The 20,030-nt window shown below is 40.8% G+C and overlaps 1 protein-coding gene across 1 annotated transcript; it reads right to left on the reverse strand.

Annotated features, from left to right (window-relative positions):
• Window positions 1-82: 82 nt before the first annotated feature.
• Window positions 83-19,604, reverse strand: rexo1 (REX1, RNA exonuclease 1 homolog). The gene is made up of 16 exons (XM_053504157.1): window positions 19,360-19,604; window positions 14,990-16,791; window positions 13,857-13,958; window positions 12,496-12,724; window positions 12,131-12,288; window positions 11,389-11,526; window positions 7,890-8,025; window positions 7,678-7,803; window positions 7,287-7,424; window positions 6,313-6,426; window positions 6,135-6,208; window positions 4,470-4,580; window positions 4,218-4,333; window positions 3,179-3,317; window positions 2,957-3,077; window positions 83-2,727 (listed from the first exon to the last, which is right to left on the reverse strand). Exons 1-16 carry the CDS (start codon window positions 19,535-19,537, stop codon window positions 2,639-2,641), a joined length of 3,771 nt encoding a protein of 1,256 aa, XP_053360132.1. The 5' UTR covers window positions 19,538-19,604; the 3' UTR covers window positions 83-2,638.
• Window positions 19,605-20,030: the final 426 nt, after the last annotated feature.

Consider the following 20,030-nt stretch of genomic DNA (forward strand, 5'->3'; position numbering starts at 1 on the left):
AAACCTTAACTGTCCTTGGAGAAGTAACAATCTCAAAAGTAGATCAAAAAGGCTAAAAAAAAAAAAATCTGACAAAGAAATCTTTTGAGTTAAATCATTTAATAGGAAACAAAAAATAGATACAAAACAGTTTTTGTACAACTTATTTACAGCCTATCATTTTCAGCTTTAAGCTTTTACGTATGTACAGTACAGAGCTGTGTCAGGGGCCGAGGCGGTGTAATATTAGCTCTTATAGTGAGAGAGTGAGTGAGTAAGTGGACAGTGGATTAACAACAGATCAACTGGTAAAAGAAAAGGAGCAAAGAAAAACGAAACCAAGTGTCAGTTAAGGGACGCTTAAAGCTTAAGGCTTAAATGATATAAACATGTAAACATAAAGTAAAGTCATAACTGTAGTCAGAAGAGATTATACACGTGCTAAGTGCTTTTAATGTCACAGCTATGAACAAAAAACACTGAAACAGAAACAATACTTAGACATCAATGCGATTTAGTGATAAGCTGCCAGAATGTTAGGTTAATTCCCTGGGTCAATAAAAAATAAAAATAAAAAAAAAAGAGAGAAAAAAAATAATCACGTTTATGGTTCCTTTCCTAATATCTGTCTCTGAGTGGCACACAAAGTTCACTGGTTTACAGACTTGATTCGTTCTTATAATGAAGTCCTTCACATTATTTTAATTTCTGGCAAATTCACTGACTTGATTTAACTTTCTCTGATGATCTCCTTCTTACTTTAAGTGACACGGAGCCATGATTTCTTAGACAGTCAGATGTTCTCGGTTTGACATGAATCACACACACACACACACACACCCACACACACACACACTGGGTTGACTTGACCATCTGATGCTCAATGTTTTCCTAACCTTCCTTCCTGCGACTAGGTCTAGTTTACAATTTGATAACCCTGTGAGACACAGTACTGTGCAAAAGTCATGAGCTGCCTTTCATTTCGTCACATCAAATTAAATTAAATTAAATGATGTAGATTAAATAAAAGAAAACAAATGTTTTACTGGAACATGGTACAAAATGCCTAAAAATATATATTTTTTTATGTAACAACCTCAGCACCGACCTTCTTGCCCCTCTCGTCTGTTCCAACCACCCAGCGTTCAGCATCACCAGTATACTAAAAACTGGCCTGATCATCTGTCATCATCTGCACCTATTTCTCACGCCTCCAGTTGGAAGCTTAAACAATTCATAGGTCACTGTGTGGCTTACCAAACAAAAAAACATTCCTCTGAAACTACTCAGCGACAAATCAGAGAAAAAAAAAATCAGAGACAAAGAAGATCCTTCAGGAAGCTTGGAGAGCTATTCCTCAAGACTACATAAAAAAAAGAGAGAAGAAAGTCTGGTTCTTTGAAAGCAAAATATGAAGCAACGAGGAGAGATCAAAACTTTCGCACAGTACTTTATATCCTTGTATCGAATGTGTGTAGAGACTTCACAGAGAAAAATACAACAAAAGACCGCCAGTGCCTCTGGTGAGTGTATGAACCAGCCAAGCTGAGCATTCTCACTTATTTGTGTGTTATTTATTCTTTAATGTTTAAATAGTTAGATTTATTGCTACCGTTTCGCACAGGAATGCTAAAAAAAAATGCTAAACAGGCCACGCCCACAAGCGGGATCAGTAGTGGTTACATGCTTGTGAACTACTACAAGTCATAATAATAATAATAAAAATATTTTTTTGCTAGTTAGGTCAGAATCTAAGCAACAACTTATCACTTATTGGTCATTATTTAGGTCAAGTCGAACCAATTTAAAAAAAACATTAAATAAATTTGTTGTTTATGTTGTTGGATGTTTAATGTTTCGGCATCCAGCATCGCTTACCACCTTAACGCATAGATGTAACACAGTGCAACATAAAGTCTTTCCAAGCAGCAACCTCATCCCTTATCCTGCAGACATGAAAATAAATAACACGACCCTGATCCACGCTTCCACGTCCCCGCACCCGCCTCCCCTCACACTCCTGTTTCAAGTTTCACCGAGGCTGAAAGAGAGACAGCCTGAAAAGAAGTACGACGGCCCTCACGAGGGACATCCTTCAGTCCAGATTATATGCATTAAATTATATATGCAGCAGCTCTAAGTAGGTGTTCCTTCAAGACCATAAATAGAAATGTGGGCGTGTCGGAGTCTACGGAAAGGCTTCGGCATTCATACGTGTTTTTAGAGGATTTAGCCCTAAAGGCTTATCGTTAGCTAGCATGAATTTGAATTCACCTGACAGGATTACTGGAATGCATTTTACACGTTTTCAACACTAAACCCGACTTAAAAGACAATTTCAGAAAACTTCCAACACATCCATATATGGGCTCAAAGACACGCCCACCTTTGATCACCTTTACCAGAGGAGGACAGTGCTGTTGTTGAAGGCAGGATTCGCCTCATGAAGTACGCGTGTCGGATTTACACCCGACTCTGCACAAAAACTACAAACAATCTACAGACAGCAGTGGCATCTTTCCTTCCTTTTTTTCTCCCTCTCATTTTCATCTCTCTCTCTCTCTCTCTCTCTGGAGCAACAACAGAACCAAGACAGCTTCACTTCGCCTTCTCTGTATGCTCAGTGATGTGGAAAACGGGACAACTGTGAGGTCAGAGGTCATCTCTTGACCTTGGCGTCCTCTTTGATCTTCCATATCATGAGCTCCATGCAGGCAGCGGCGTCTTCGCTGGAGTCGTGGCCCTCCGCTAGAGAGAGAGAGAGAAGAAAACAATTAGATGATACTTGAAGAAGAGGAGGGAATCAGAATGGAGGGTCCTTTTTTCAGACTTTATTCATGCTCTATGTCTACTCCCCATCCTCTCCTCTGGCCAATTTTTGCAGTGTTTTAAACTAAAATAACTGTGAAACAGTTTTAGCGTGCCACCAGAATGACTCGCGAATTAAGTGAGTAAGAGAAACCCGCGTTGAGCTCACCGTTGTCCTGGATGATGCGTTTAAGGTGATCGGCCATGACGTTGCGCAGGGCGCGTTTGAACGGCAGGCCGAGGCGGTGAGGGAAGACCACGGCCGTGTCCACGACGGTGCTGTGGAGCAGCTAAGAGAACACAAGGAAGAGATTGACCTCACACACAGGAATTATGAAAATACGTTAAACAGGTATAAAAATACCCGTGTGCTCGTGTGTGTGTTTGTTACTTTAAGGGCAAAGAGATCGCTCTCCAAGCTATGGCCGATCAGAATGGTTTCTGCGCTGAACATGTTCAGTAAGACGGCCTGCACGTCCCTCAGCCTCATCGTGGCGTTCTCAAGATCTTCTTCGGTCACACCAGAGAACCTGAACACACACGAACACGCAATATAAAATCCAAGAAACCCACACACACTCTTCACTCCATGAAAGTATATTTACGAACATCTTAAATCCAACGTTCTACTGTAAACGTTTTGTAAAGGTGACTTCTATATTTTATTTTCCAAGAACTGAAGTCTTAAAACACTTTTATTATATAAACATTTGTCACATTCTCAAAAAGTCATGAAAATCAGCAGACAGCTTGAAAGGGCCCTCACATGAGATTTTGCTGCATAGCTCATACACACTTGCATGTATGCACATGAAACCCGGGACACATTTAGTGCTTATTGAGGTGAACTTTCACATCAACTTAACAGAAAGTCACTTGTTTTAGGTCATTTGCAAAACGCACCCAATAGATTTTAAAGTACTCCTCCTAGGGGATTTATATGATCGCCAACAAACCGGGCCAATGTGATCTCAAGACATTGAGGATGCAAAATTGCGGAGGGATTTTTGATATCTCAAACGGGTCAGCCATGACGACGCCTTAAACTTATGCTAAAAAAAGTGGTTAATACATTTTGTGGGACATCACACAAAAAGTTGAGTGACATCATTGATGTCATGGAGGTCTAAACATAAAACTCCCCCTTTTCTAAAATGATGTCATACTGATATTGGTATGCCACCCTTTAAATACATGTGCCCACTGTCTTTTGCGATGGCGCAGGTGCTTGGGCCCACTCATCGCTGCTTGCAACTATAGTAGATTTTTCTAATACATTTATTACAAACGTGACTTTTCAGACATCACCCTTTCTTCTGTGCCTCAGTCTCAAGTGGAGTTTTATTAGGCATACAGTGCACTGTGTAGGCCACAATTATCATTTTACACAAGTGTCAAGTGTCATTTTAATACCGCACCGACAGTCTTACCGTGTGTTGTAGTCCACCACTTTGCTTTCTGGCTTCACAAACGTGTCGTAAATCACTTTCAGGTCAGAGTTGATGACCGTCACCCTGGTCAGCTCCAAACCCTGCTTTGTGTAGCACTACATGGAACAAAAAACAGCTTTGAATCACATACTGTACAATAGTCTGTGTTTGTCCGTCTACAGTATACACAGTATTATGTGTTGAAAATGTAGGTGTATCTGTGTGTGCGTGTATGCGCTACTTCATTCTCACCATCTCACAGTCCAGAGCATACACTCCTGCGTTCCCATCAGGCGACGAGGATTTGCTGAAAGTTTTTACAAAGCCGTCCAAAGACTCCTTGCGTCCGTCCTGCACGTGTTGCTATAGACGAGATTGAAAGTCGATTCAATTACATTTTCCCCTTTGACGGCAATACAAAACAGCAACAAAATACAAAAAAGCTCTAATTTCTAAGATCTAAATGAAAACTTGAGCCAAAAGGTCAGATTTACAGGTGGAGCTCTAGACAAAACATAGATCTTTAGGAACGTTTGGAAATCAAATAAGTTTAACACTTTTCATAACATAACCAAGGGAAGTCATGTAGCCAAGCTGATTTAAACTGTTAGCTGTGCTTTGCTACGGTAGTGTTATCTGATAATGATGACTGAATACTGACCGAGTCCTGCTGGGGGGAGTATAACTGATTACTTTCACTGGTTGACTCAGTCTCTATATCGATGGCATCTGATGTAGAGGACGCAGGGTTTGAGCAGGTTGGGAGAGAGGAAAAACTCAAATTTTTCATTTTTAACATTTAGTTTTCTTGTCAATTGTCCCTTATTTAACCCTAGCCCTAGCTACCACGATTTTTAAAACAAAATTAAAACTAGTCATGAAATAAAAACATTTCAGTCGCCATATTGAACCATACCAAAATGACAAATGAAAACAGAGCATTTATTTAACGCTGGTCCCAAGGCATCTCTTCAAATGGTTTCTCATAATCTCCACCAACTTACTTTTGAGCAATAGGTGTTATGATTATATTTTCAGTACACTATGCTTTCTGGTTTGTTTAATTAAATGGGAATTATAATTGAAAGACTCGCAATTACATAATCAAATCCTCCAACAGACCAAATCACAAACCACAGAGAAGCCAAAAGATTCCAAATGTTTATGCCTAAAAATTAAATATCAGTCAGTTTTACTCCTTCATTCATTAGTAATCCCATCACAAGTCCTGGTTACACTTAAACACCTCTCGCAGACACCTAAATCATATTAAAGACTTCAAAATGATTGACAGATGCTTTACCAGAGCTTGTAGTGTTGGAAATGAAAAAAAAAATTTTCATCGCGGCAAAACAAGAAAACAAGATCAGCATCATTCCTCAAATCATCCTTTTTTCATTTAGTGTTTTTTTTTTTTTTGGTTTTCTTAATACGTATGAATAAGTCTGATTTTTCTAAAATAGGACACGCCTACTTTTATTTAATTATTTTTTTTCAAGATGATTAATGACTAAGAGTATTTAGAGCATTAAAAGGGACCTTTTATGCAAAACTCACTTTTTTTTATAAATCATTTAGATTTTCTCCCTAATGTGACCTCACAAGAGTAGTCCCTTCCCTGGCTTGATGCTCTGCTTTGCATAGACACTGAAACGGCACGTTTGGGGGAGGAGTGAAACAGTTTGAGGTGTAAAAGATGCATTACTTGTGGAGGATTTAAGCTAAAACATTAACACACACACACACACATGTTTATATACATATATGTACACACACACTTGGGGGAGCTCTGTTTCACTGCGAGATTAATGACTCTGATGCCACATAACAGAAGGACAAACTCAGGTGGGAGTGTTGGTTAAAACGAAGAGGTGGGGGGGCGGGGGTAAGACCAAAAGCACAGTTATGAAGATTTACTTTGGCCACTTGACATCCAAGAGAGCCCACGGCGCCCGAGCAGCAATTGTACTGTGTCTCCCAGCCTCCAGACACTGTGGCAAACACATACACACACACACACAAACCAATAATGGCCAATGTTATCTCATACCAAAATAGATTTTGCCCTTTGACAGAAAAAGAAAAATTTTCCCACCTTTGTATCTGCGTAATCTGCCCCAGTGGTGGTTACACTCCTCTTTGCGGACGCAGCTCCCGCTGGCGTTGACTTTGTACTCGGCACCACACCGGCAGCACACCTTAGCAAATGCTGAAAAAAACAGGCAGCATAAAACGTTAAATTAAAGAGCTTCTCTTACAGGCCAGTTTTTTTTTTTTTACTTTGTCGGCCTTCATGCAAAGATCATGTTCTGGAAGAAGCCAGTTTAATAAACTTAAATTTTTTTTTTTTTTTCATTTCAGACTTGAGATCAGAAAATGCACCATTACAAAGACGTGAAAATGTCACCAGAACTGCCATGATGAACGAGAAAGCGAGAGCGAGAGAGAGCTGTCATGAGCTGTCATGAAAGGCAACATTGCCATCTAGTGGTGGAATAACTGGTGCGTGAAAGTGAAAATGGACAGAATGAGAAAAGAAAACTTAAGAAGTAAAGAAAAAAGGAAGAGGACAGAGTGAGAATAAAAGTGCACAGACCGACAAAGGAAGAGCATGAGATGGATAGGAAAAATGGAATGCGTGAAAAGGGAACTGGACAGATATAACAAGAACATGGACATCAAGAAAAGGAAGTGGAAAGAGTGAGAATACAAGTGGACAATAGGAAAAGAAAGTCAGTGAGAAAGGAAGTGGACAGAAGGTGTGAAAAGGAAAATTGAAAAGAGTACAAAAAGGAATTGGACGGAGAGAGAGGGAGAAAATTATTAGGACAATAAGCAAGGAAATGGACGAGGGACAAAGCAAGCAGACAAAATGAGAAAGAAAGTGGACAGGATAAGAAAGGAAGTAGAAAACAAAATAAGGAAAAAGGACAGAGTGGAAAAGAAGTGGACAGAGTGAGGAAGAAAATGCACTGGATTTATAAATGGTTTTATCGTTTCTTTCTATATCTCTCCGTCCATCTAAAAAGGACAGGATGAGGTGATGAGAAATGCAGTGAAGGTTCATACGGTCTTGGTTTTTCTTCTCAGGAGCGTTATAGATGAAGGCGTGGCCCAGGCGCTCAGGGTGAGGTCTCGGGTAACCGTGTTCCTGCAGCTGCTCCTCACTCAAAACGTACGGTTTCAGTTTCTGGTAGAGAACTGCACCTGCGAACACACACACACACACACACACACACACACACACACACACACACACACACACAAAAAAAGAAAGAAAAAAGACTCTAAATATAACCACACTACAAATGGGTCATTGTTCTCTATCTATGCATGTGCAATTATAATAATAATTATTATTATTATGTTGCGGATCCCAGGATTTATATATGGTCACATCCATCCTGTATAGTGTTTCCTTTTTTTGGGGGGCCCTGAAATAAGTGAAAGAGTGTGTTACCTCTAAGCTGCATGTCCTGCTGTCTGCCCATGCGGTTGATGGTGTAGCTGGTCGTAGCTGCCAGGCGGCCGCCCAGGACACCCTCATGTGACTGAGACTTCCTGCTTGCAGACGTGGTGGACTTCTCTGAAAAAGAACAACGTATGGTTTGTAGTTAAGCCGGTTAAAGCCAGATTTTGAGAAAAGAAGAGAAAGGAAGAGTCGACTCGTACTGAAGGACTGGGAGGCGGCCGGAGTGGACGGGGTTGCACTCTTGCTGCGGAGTTTCTTCAGCGTGTTCACTGCGACGTTCAGGTAGATGCTTTTACTGCTGCTCCGATCATACACCAGCTTCTCCTCATCCAGAGCCTGAAGGAAGATACACATACACGCTGAGCCCAATCTACACTGTAATGTACACAGTGCCAGTGATAAGGTCATTAACTTAAAAAGAAATATGGATATACAGAAAGGAAGAGACATAAAATGCTTTAGAAAAGCTTCTGTAAAGCTATAGATATATCAAAGTGACGATGATGCATGAATTGCAGCTTTTGCATGAAACTGAAAATATTGTTAAATATTAATTTCTGCAAATTTATGTAAATTGCATCAAAATAGAGGGGGAACCACATTATTAAAAACCTTATAAAAATTATATATACATTATATAAAAGATTATAGAGTTAGTACCAGCTGTGTGAACGTACTGAACAAGTAAATTTTATAGAATTTTTCTCATCGCATTTCACAGTCAAATCAGCTTTTATTTGGTGCCATCAATAAGTGAACTCCACTTCGGTGCCACTTCATGTCTCTCCCCTGCAGAATCTGTTACTGTTTGCTTGCAGAGATGGAAAGTAACTAATTACAATTACTCACGTTACTGTAATTGAGTAGTTTTTTGTGTGCAGTGGAACCTCGGATTGCAAGTAACGTGGTTTGCGAGTGTCCCGCAAGACGAGCAAATATTTTAACACATTTTGACTTGGAAAACGAGCACGTCTTGGTTTACGAGTACAGAGTATCGTGTATCATTCTTGTTTTAATGCCGAGCGTCACGTGATCACAACTGAGCAAACGTTTTTCCTCTCTCTCTCTTACACTGCGGAATTGTGGGTAATCGTCTCCCCTGCTGGGTCTTAGCGCATATCTTACTGGTATAATCAACATCCGTGCATGCGTATACTGTTTACTACAACACTGTGACCATGTGTGTAAGCGTAAAACATCTTTTATTTTGTATTTGTATGCGCGTGTGTACAGCGCGCATGTACTTTATTATAACACACATGTGTGCGTGCGTGTAAAGCAAAAGAAAGTCTCATTAGAGAGGTTAAAGATCCATTCTCTTTCTCTCGCTGGGTCAGTATGCCGTTATGTGTGCGCGTGCGTAATTTGACACCGACCCACCCCTTCTCTCGCCTTCACACACATTATAATATTATACTGAGCCCTAGTCCTGTCACCAAGTATGCATTTTGGAAATATTCTTTAAAATTTGCATGTACAAAAGATGTTTTTTTTTGACACACTGATTTTTGGGCCAATTTAATATGCTACACAAACTGTTTAAAGTAAATAAACATTTCTGAAACCTTTCTGCCTTTTAACTGATTATGTTTATTATGATTCTTTGAGATAACACATAAACCGATTACATCTTCTTCTTCTTTGTCTTTCGGCTGTTCCCTTTCAGGGGTCGCCACAGCGAATCATCTGCCTCCATCTAACCCTATCCTCTGCATCCTCTTCTCTCACACCAACTAACTTCATGTCCTCTCTCACTGCATCCATAAATCTCCTCTTTGGTCTTCCTCTAGACCTCCTGCCTGGCAGTTCCAACCTCAGCATCCTTCTACCGATATATTCACAATTTCTCTTCTGAACATGTCCAAACCTCCTCAATCTGGCCTCTCTGACTTTATCTCCAAAACATCTAACGTGGGTTGTCCCTCTGATAAACTCATTCTTAATCCTATCCATCCTTGTCACTCCCAAAGAGAACCTTAACATCTTCAGCTCTGCTACCTCCAACTCTGCCTCCTGTCTTTTCTTCAGCGCCACTGTCTCTAAGCCGTAGAGCATCGCTGGTCTCACCACTGTCCTGTACACCTTTCCTTTCATTCTCGCTGATACTCTTTTATCGCACAACACACCTGACACTTTTCTCCACCCATTCCAACCTGCCTGTACCCGCCTCTTCACCTCCTTTCCACACTCTCCGTTGCTCTGGACCGTTGACCCCAAGTACTTAAAATCCTGCACCTTCTTTACCTCTGCTCCCTGTAGCCTCACCGATCCTCCTGGGTCCCTCTCATTCACACACATGTATTCCGTCTTGCTGCGGCTAACCTTCATTCCTCTGCTTTCCAGAGCATACCTCCACCTCTCCAAATTTTCCTCCACCTGTTCCCTGCTCTCGCTACAGAGCACAATGTCATCTGCAAACATCATAGTCCATGGGGACTCCTGTCTTACCTCATCTGTCATCCTGTCCATCACCAGACCGGTTTTCTCACATAAACCGATTACATCTTTGAGTTATTATTATTTATTAAAAAGACAATCCCTTATCAGATTTTCATTTTTCTCTCAAAGTTTAAAAGACAAAAACACACCACTGTGAGCGAGAAGTTAAGCTGTGAATTATGGGTGGGCTCTTGATCCAATTCCATTTAATTCTTGGGCATCATGTTTTTTTATTAAATTCTATTCATTTGCACTAATTGTTTATTGTCTGGTTTTTAACTTGGTTTTAAAGATTGCTTAAAAGTTTCATATATAGTAATAATCTTTATTTCCTGTCCGGTATCTTCTGCTTCACCCTCCAAACTATAGAAATTATATTCTCACAAAACAATCCAGGTAGTCCCCGACTTACAAACTATCAAGTTATGAATTTCCACAAATACGAACAGACATGGGTATACTTCTGGTTCAATCATGGAAGTAGCTCGCGTGTATTGTACAAAAAAAAAAAAAAGACACTGCAGTGCACCAAATACCAATATTTTCAATTATATACAATATTTTCATTGTGTAAGTAAATGTATAAAATGTCTAAAGCCGGGATATTGTACGTGTGTGCGTGTGGGAGAGCAGGAGAAATTAATCGGCCTCACCGGTTTCAGTAAATATAATCCGGGAGCACGATGATAGAAAATATCTGTCCTTTAAAACTGTCCTGATGGTGAATTATCCTAATTTCAGAAAAATCCTCAAGAGAGTTCACAGTCCTATACAGTGGAAATGAGCTCTGAGATAAAATGGTGTCTGGGATTTTACTCGCGAACAACACTGTTACATTTGTGTGAGATTCATTTCCTTTGGCACGATTATTTTTTTTGCCATATTTTGGCAGTGTGGGGAAAGGGGACAGATTTAGTCAAGTGGATTGGTACGCCTTACATTGTATATTCTTGTCAAAGGCGTATAAGACTCACTTTGTCAGACTTAAGAACAAGTCTGAGTTACAAACGTGCTCCCGGAACAGAACTTGTTCTTAAGTCGGGGACAACCTGTAGTATTTTGCAAACACTTTGCTGAAGATGCGGCCTGCTCAAAAAGCTGTGGTATATTTTCAAGGAATTAAAAAAAAAATCATTTAAGTTTGAACAGGAAGTTTACCCAAATGATTGTGAGAATGGATTTTGAATTGAAAACTGACTAATCGATTTAAACAGAGTCGTCGTTCACCCAGGTCTAGGCTACAAGTAATACTACACTCACCATCTGGTACGCCTCCTCCTCGGACAAGCAAAACTTAAGACATTCATCGATGAAAACAGTGAGGTAGCGCTGGCGTATGTTAGTGGGCACTTTCGCTCCAAACTCAGCGGGAATAACGGGGCGCTTCATAGAAGCGCTCTGGATGGAGAAAAAGAGACAGAGACAGTGAGAGTGTGTTACAAAAGACAAGAACTCAAAGTGTTCCTCTTGCTGCATCACATGGTGGTGTAACACACTTTCAGAAAAGAGCTCTTTTCCACCTTCTGTATACATGACCTCACACAATATTTTTTTATGCAAGTCTGAGTCTTACAATTTTAAAAAACATTTTAAATGAAGAACAGGGAGTCAGGGGGAATAAGAGTAAGCCCCGCCCACCCTGAACATACAGCCGATTTTGCTCTCTTAAATTCCCAGTCACTGGGCGTCCTACTGCCTTGAATGCAAAAGTATGTACACTCCAAGGATAAAATATGTACAATTAATAAGATAAAAAAAAGTAATAAATGAGAAAATAAATAATAAATTTTATGCTTAAACACTAGAAAAACAAGATATTCATGTCATAAACTGATAACGGCTTAATATTTCACAGTGTTAGCTCTTACATCATAGCAACCATCCTCTTGTCCTTGTTCCAGATGTTCAGACGCACTTTCACTGAGTTACTAACAAACAAACAAAAAAGTTGCCTATATCGGACTTTTAATTCATTTTTGGGTGAGTGTTGTGCGATTCACACCTTGAGCGTAGGAGTGTGTGCCACTCTCCTTTGCGCCGCAGTGGACACGGTTTTGGACAACATGGAGGCTGAGGTGTGCGCTTTAACCGACGACTGATCTGGTACGGATCTGCTGGGTGATAAAACACCACTGCTAGCATGTTGCGACTCCGCCAAAACTAAAACAATACAACATAAATACACACACATACGTAAAAAGAGTGAGTCGTTATGCCTCTTTAAATACATTCCATGACTTCAAAGTTATCTTTTTATCTTGTAATTATTTTATTAATCCTTTTATACAGCATAAAACATGCTTATTTCCCCTTTATTGTGTGATAAATAGTGCAAATCATTTGTTTTAAATAAGAATTCTAGCGTACCAGGTTTTTTTGCAGAGACGAGGGCGGGGTTTGGCCGGTGCATCAGTCTGCGTTTCTCGCCCGCCCCTGCGGCACTGGAGAGCGGACGTGGCACAGGGGATGCGTTCTTGGCGGCGGACGCGGTGAGCTGCGCCGCCTGCTGCTGGGCGATCTGCATGCGCTGATAACACATCTCCTGAGCGGTCAGTCTGCGCTGAGGCTTGGGCGGGGCGTTCATCGACGACTCCGTCTGTGCAACGATAAGCAGCAAGCAGGAAATAATAGAACAACTGCCTTCATGTTCTGATGCAACTTTATGAAAATACAGTACTGTGCAAAACTCTTGGCATCCCATCATTTCTTCATATTTTGCTTCCAGAGACCTTGTCTCTCATTGTTGTCAGTCCAGTCCCTGTACCTGAGCCGTTTCAGAGCAATGTTTTTTGCTTTTTGTTTATTAAGCCACACAGTGAATAATGAATTATTCAAGCATTAAAAAAAAACTTCTAACTTAAGGCATGAACCAGTGAGAAACAGGTGCAGATGGTGACAGATGATCAGGCCGGTGATGCTGAATGCTGAGGGGTCGGAAAGGACGAGAGGGGAAATGAGGTTGCTGCTAGGGCTCTTACATAAACAGAATAGTTTTTAATCTTTAAATTTTATCTTTAGGCACGTTTCAGCCTGCCGCATTAAAACATTTCCTCCCATTTCTTTAATTTAATCTACATCAACTTTTTCTGCAATTTATTGCACAATTAGGGGTGATAAATTGTCAGGGGTCCTTTGTGTTGCTGCTAGAAGGATGCTGTTGTAAGAATTCAGTAAATTGTTTTGTTGATTTGTTGTTGTGTTGTATTTTAATAATTCAAATCAACAAATACAGTATCAGTCAAAAGTTTGGACACTAATTCAATCTAATTAAATATCTATTTATTTGATTACTGATTTATTTTCTACATTTTAAAACAATGCTGGATGTTTCAAAACTATAAAATAACAACAACAACAACAATAACAGTAAGTTGTTATTTTAGGACACGAAGGTCAGCTGTTCTGGAATAGTTCTTGCAAGAACAGTATTGCGTCGAGTGCATTTGCAAAACCCATCAAGCACCATGATAAAAACTGTCGCTCATTAAGACCTTCCCAGGAAAGCAAGACTAAAACTCGCCTCTACTGCAGCGGAGACGTTTATTTAGAGTCACCAGCCTCAGAAATCACTAAATAACAACCAGCACCTCAGATTAGAGCCGTTATGAAGGATTTATAAACTAGATTTGAGTGTAGAAAGAAGCTGTGTCCAAACTTTTGACTGGTAGTGAATTATTGTGTGGAAAAAAAAAAAAAAGAGAGTAAAGAGTAAACGGCTCAATACTTACATTTCCTTTGGCTTTGAAATGTGAAACTCTTTTCTTCTGGCCGGGGAAAAGCGTGGTTAAAGTGCTCTGTGCGTCTTGTTCTTCCTCCTTCTCTTTCGTAGGCTGAAACACAAATGCACCCACACACACAAACACAGTTTTTTCAGAATTGAAAACACAGCAAGTTCTAAAAGCAAACAGGAAAATTCCCCTTCACTGTTTCAGTTGTAACTTCTGTTGAACTCTACATAAGAAACCTGATAAGATAATGAACAGTTTAATGATGTGTAGCTTATTAACCTGGTTGTGTTGTAGGGATGGGAATTCGATATCATCACTATACGCAGGCGTTGATTCGAATTTGTATTGCAATTCTGTTTTTATTTTAGTATACCAATTTGCCCCTTTCACACTAAAATGTTTACCATGAAAACACATAAAAAATACAAATAAAATTCTAAAAATCTGTTTTGGAGTCAGTGTGGCAATACATGAATTGCCACACGAATGCGGTAATACATCACTAAACATTCACTTACATATTTATATTAAATTTCTCGACACCCCCCCCATCCCCCGTCATTCTTTTTATTTTACACGAAAATTCCTATATTTTTCTATATTGTACAGAATCTTTTCTTTTCCATAGTTGTACAGCTAAGTTTCTTATATATTTCTTATATTGTATATTTATTTTTAAATAATTAGTTCATTAAATTATAGGTGTCGCTCGTTAACTTGGGCGTGTCACACGTTAAGCTGGGGGTAAAGTTCATTAAAGTCTGCGTTGCTCGTTAAGCTCGTCAACCTGGGCGTGTTGTTGATTAACCTGGGGGTGTAATTCCTTAAGCACTGTGTGTCGCTCATTAACCTGGGCGTGTCGCTCATTAACCTGGAGATGTAATTCATTTAACGCTATGTGTTGCTCGTTAACCTGGGCGTGTCGCTCGTTGAGCTGAGGGTGTAGTTCATTAAACTCTGTCTTGCTCGTTAAGCTTGTCAACCTGGACGTGTCACTCGTTAACCTGGGGTAAAACTCGTTAAACGCTATGTGGCGCTTGTTAACCTGGGCGTGTCGCTCATTAACCTGGGGGTGTAATTCATTAAAGTCTGCGTCACTGGTTAACCTGGGCGTGTTGCTCATAATGTAGTACCTGTTTAGCTTGTCTGCCTTTGTCTTCTGTTTTCACAAATTTGGACTCGTTAAAGATCCTGAGGCACTCCTCCATAGGATCCGAGTCATACTCCTCGTCCTCCTGAAGCATAGAAAAGTCCCCAACATCACCAACATCACCGACATCATAATCAACATTATCAGCGTGCTCTTCTTCATCCCCAGGCTCGTTATCATCCTCAGACGACGACTCTGTGGCATCAGACGCTTTCCTCTTGTTGACCAGGCTGCCCCGTTTGAACGCCGAAGCCGACTTCCTGACTATCCGTTCGTCTTCCTCTTCCTCAGGGCTCTCTTCACCGAACAAGTCGGCGTGACTCAGAGAGCGCGGCTTGGCTTTCGCCGCTTTGGCGTCCTTCTTCTCCAACGACGAGGCGCTCTTCTTGATTTTGTCTTTATTGTTGCTAGTACTGCTGCTGCTACTGTTTTTCTTTTTGTCCTTTTCTCTCAGTCCGCTGCTTTCTATCCTGCCGTTTTTCTGCTCCTTGTACTTGCTGGATTCTTTGCTTTGGTGCACCTTGTCCGATTTGGGCCTCTTGGCCTCGCCAACACTTCGCTCTTTTTCTCCATGGCTTTGTTCTCCTTTCTTCTTATCTGGCTTCTTGCTTTTCCCATCCTTCAATTTCAAATCTTTCCCACCTTTTTCAAAGTCTTTAGACTTAACCTTCTCTTCGACAACCTTGGCATGACTCTTCTCCTTCTTTAAGCCCTCCTGACTCGGCTTCCTCGAGGTCTTCTCCACGCCGCCGCTTCCTTTCTTCTCCTTATGGCTGCTACTTTTCTTGACGGACTCGGTGATCTCTTTCCTTACCGTTTTGTCACTTTGACCTTTCTTCACCTGGACACTGGTCTTGGTGTACTTTTTATCCGGCGGCTCGTCATCTGACTGCTCGAAATCAAGAGGCTCGAAGTTGTCGGATTCTTCCTCTTCATCATCATCATCAACCGTGAGTTTATGAGCTGGCGGGTGTTTACGAGCTCCCGTTTCCTTAGATTTCCTTTTCTCATCGTCCACCGAATCCATGCTGCTTTTTCTCTTCTGCAGTCGGCTCATCGTCGTGGGCCGGTACTCATTTCCAGAACTTTCCTCTTCGGATTCGGAGTCGATTGTGTACTTTTGGGGAGCTTCGACCGAAGGCTTACGTGGCTTCTTCGCCACAGGGACGTACTCCTCGTCCGTGCTTTGTGTTTGACCTCTTTTCCTCCTGTCTCCCTCTATCGTTCCGTCCTTCGCGCCCTTACTGCCGGGTTTGGCGGAAAAGTTCGACAGCGGATCGTACTCCATGTCCGTCAGCGGTTTCGAATTGTCCAGTGTGTACTTGCTCTTTGAAGAAGATGAGGTCGTTGGAGCGGACGCTGCTGTTTTTTTTACCGCTGCTCTTGAGACGGCTGTAGGAACGTACTCCATTGAGTTTGCGGAGCTGCTGCTGTTGCTCTCCGAGTCCAGCGTGTATTTGCTAGAGCGAGGGGTCGGGTTGTACTCAGACTTCTGGCTCATCTGATAACTCCCCGGATCGTAAGCGCTGTGGGACGGTGCAGCAGAAACCGCCTGTCTGCTGTAACTCGCTTTAATTGAGCTGTTTTCGGGATCGTATCCCTGCTCGCCGATACGCGACAGCTTCTTCTTCTCCTTCTCCATTTCGCTCTGGACGGCCTGGATGGCCTGGTTGACCAGTTCCAGCTCGCTGGCTCCTGAATCCGTAACCGGACTTGCTGGAGGCTCTGCATTGTGGTGCTCTCCGGGTCGGACCACCTCTGGGTTGAACGGATCATAGCCAAGGTCTGAACAGATAAAAAGACAATATACAATTAGACAGTTGGTTTTTTTTGTTTAATGGAAAGCTTTAATTAATTCTCACGGCCTTGAATTAAGTCCAAGACAAATAAGAATAGCTGGGCGGCTTTAACAAATAAATCTGGAGTAAATCAAATAACTAGGTAGTACAACCATGGTGAGCAGAAAAGCATCTCAGGACACACAACAGAATTTCAAAATTCTGTTCAAAATGTGACAGAGGGGTGTTCAAATCAACTTGTGATGAAACTTCTGGTTCATCTAGGCATAAAAGCGATTGACGTTGACAGAAGTACGCTGATGAGATTTCTAGCCGCATTTAAGTGGTGGAAATATTTTAAAAAGGCTGTATACAATATTTATTAGAATTGAAATAGTTTTATTAAATAGTCTTTAGGGTTTGATACAATTCTAAACAAACTTAGCAAATAATTTCCTCGGACCACACAAAACGCTGTACAGCACATCAACCGTTTTTAATTGCTTTGTAGAATTACAAAGGAACTGCAACATTTTACCACCTTAAATACAAACCAGCCTAATACAACAAATATTGTAAAAAGTAGATTTTGGAGTCAATGTGACGATACATGAATTGCCACACAAAAGAATCACGATACATAACTGAATTGATTGATGGCATCCAAGCATTAGTGAAACGCTGGGAGAAGTGCATTAGTGTAGTTATTGTGTCCTGCACGATCAAAAGTCACGCTTTGACTCCGACTTCATGTTGTGTGAGGAAACAATGATGGAGTCGGTCAAAACAAAACAAAAAGTAGGTCAAGTTCAAGTCAAATTCAGGTCAAGTCCTGAACAAATCAGCTAAGATCAGGCAGATTAAAGTACAACAACAACTAAAAGTCGAACAGTTTTTATACCAATATTTTCTCCTTAAAGGTGCAAGCAAATTTCAAGTCAAAGTCAGAGTCTCATGTTCAAGTAAAATACCAAATCCAAATCAAAGTACAACATTCTACATGATTACAGTTAATCAGACAAAGCCCTGAAAGACCTCTGATGAGTCTGATAAGAGGAATGAGAGAGAAGGTGAAACGAAGCTCTGAGACCAAAACTGTGCCTTGTACAGCCATGACCAAATGCAAACCGTGCTAACATCAGTCCTGTGTCATGCCAACAAGGAAGCATTGTGAGATTATTCGTGTGTGGGCTCACTCACAATTATGCCTAGGAAAAAAGCCATAATTAAAAGAATGATACAAAACATCCTCCGAGAGCAACTTCTCCCAACCATCCAAGACCGGACTGGTGACGAACAATGCCTTTTCCAGCATGATGAAAAATGCATGATGATAACCAAGTGGATCAGGAAACAAAAACATCAAACTTGTTGGAACTTGTTGGTCAATCCTCAAGAGGCGGGTGGACAAATAACTCCAAGCATTGATTATGCAAGAACTGGCCGCCATAAGTCAGTCAGGATGTGGCCCAGAAGTTGATGTCCTGTACAGCTTGCCAGAGCAAATTGACCAGCGCAGATGTCAAACTGTGGACGCGTCTTAAATCAATCACTGGACAGAATTTATTAAACCTTTGCAGTACTTCGATATCGTCCTGAAGTTTGAAGTTTAAATCAAAATGTTTATGAATCTACTTTAAAATAAGCTGCTAATAAGCTACTTGGTCAATGTAAACAAACGATAGACATTATCTATAATAAAATTCAGCTAAACTGAATATTTTTACTGAGATCAGTTTATATTTTCACTTTGGCTGAAATAACAGCACTGAAGTGGTATAAGTTTAATTTAACACGCTCGAGTCGTTTAAGACATTTCAAAATTTCTCAACATCTTTATCCGATCTACTTTTTCCATTTCTCATCTGTGATTCACGCTCCGATTACCGAACAGGGAGTGTATTTGGCTGACGATGAAAGAAGTACAACTTGACGTAAACAAGGTGCAAGATACTCAACCTCGAAAAATTCTTTTGATTTCTTTGTGTTAATAAGTTAGACAGAGAGTTCCGCTGTACAGACAGACATGTGTGCGGGCTTTTACTGGAAATAATAATAATATCACTGATTACATTAAAGCTGATCAGATTATTTTGAGCTTTGACATTTTAACCATTTTTCATTATTGTCAATAAAAAGCTTTTGACGCTTATAAAATGCTTGCAATAATACTTCAGTAGTAACATCTGACAAAATGATCTAAAAAACAAACAAACAAAAAAAAAGCACTTTGTAAAAATGAATATTTGTGTCATTCTCAAAACTTTTGGCCCCCAACTTTGAACAGTTAGAGATTTGGGGCAAACAAGGAATATACTAATCTGTATTTCTACAATGATATGAGTAGAAAATGTGATGTCTGGATATGATTTGCTAGTTAATGCTACTGGAAGTGTTTCATACTACATTGTTGTGGAAGTAAATAAACACAAGAGAAGTGGAAGACTCCTAACACAGGATGCATTGTGCTTTCACAGGAGCTCTCACACACACACACACACACACACACACTAAGTGAGACTATGTAACACTTTTAGAGAGGGAAACAAACCAAACACAGTGAGTTACAGCTCACCGTTCGCCTCAGACGGAGGCTCCTTGGCTTTCCGGAGCTCGTACCCTCCTCCAGCGGATGCTCGGAGTCTGCTGCTGCCGCTGTGCCTGAAGTGGCAGTACGGTCTGCTACAGCCACTTTTCCCGTCGGCGTAAAACGGACAGTCAATCCCACGGAAGAACCCCGTGGACCTCAGCATGGTCACGCTGAGACCTTCTCATACCCACGCTCAACGTCTCACTCAATCTCGAGCCTGTGTGTGTGTGTGTGTGTTTTTTTTGAGCCCCCGAGCTTGCTTTTTCTTTCTTTCTTACAAGCTTCCTAGTGCGCTGCCATGTTGGCTCGGTCGTGTTCTAATACGCGCGTATGTCTCATAAGTAGCGCACGAGTAAACACTAGGTGTCGCTGTTGCCATGTACACTATGGAGGGATTCTATGAAGAGGACGAATTGGGATTTGGAAGTGATCCGTGAAAGGCCCCCAGGGAGCCTTGTTTTTACGCCACTGTGGCATTTGCCTGTTTCAAATTGTGATGAAAGTCTTTTATTAAAAAAACAAAAAACATGTACGTATTAATATTGTGTGGGCGTTTTATGCTTCATTTAAAACTTCGTGTAATGTGCATATCTTCATGTGAGGAAAGGCCAACTTAGACCAAAGTCCTCAATCTAAACTTTCTCATATGCTAGACT

Source organism: Clarias gariepinus, chromosome 9 (genome assembly GCF_024256425.1).
Source record: "Clarias gariepinus isolate MV-2021 ecotype Netherlands chromosome 9, CGAR_prim_01v2, whole genome shotgun sequence".
Taxonomy (NCBI): Eukaryota; Metazoa; Chordata; class Actinopteri; order Siluriformes; family Clariidae; genus Clarias; species Clarias gariepinus.

Coding starts and splice junctions, on each gene's coding strand:
- rexo1 (XM_053504157.1), bottom strand. CDS start 19,537: ATGCTGAGGTCCACGGGGTTCTTCCGTGGGATTGACTGTCCGTTTTAC. Junction 8,026..11,388: donor AGGAGGAGGCGTACCAGATG/GTGAGTGTAGTA, acceptor ATCTTCCTTCAG/GCTCTGGATGAGGAGAAGCT. Junction 6,209..6,312: donor CAGATTACGCAGATACAAAG/GTGGGAAAATTT, acceptor TGTTTGCCACAG/TGTCTGGAGGCTGGGAGACA.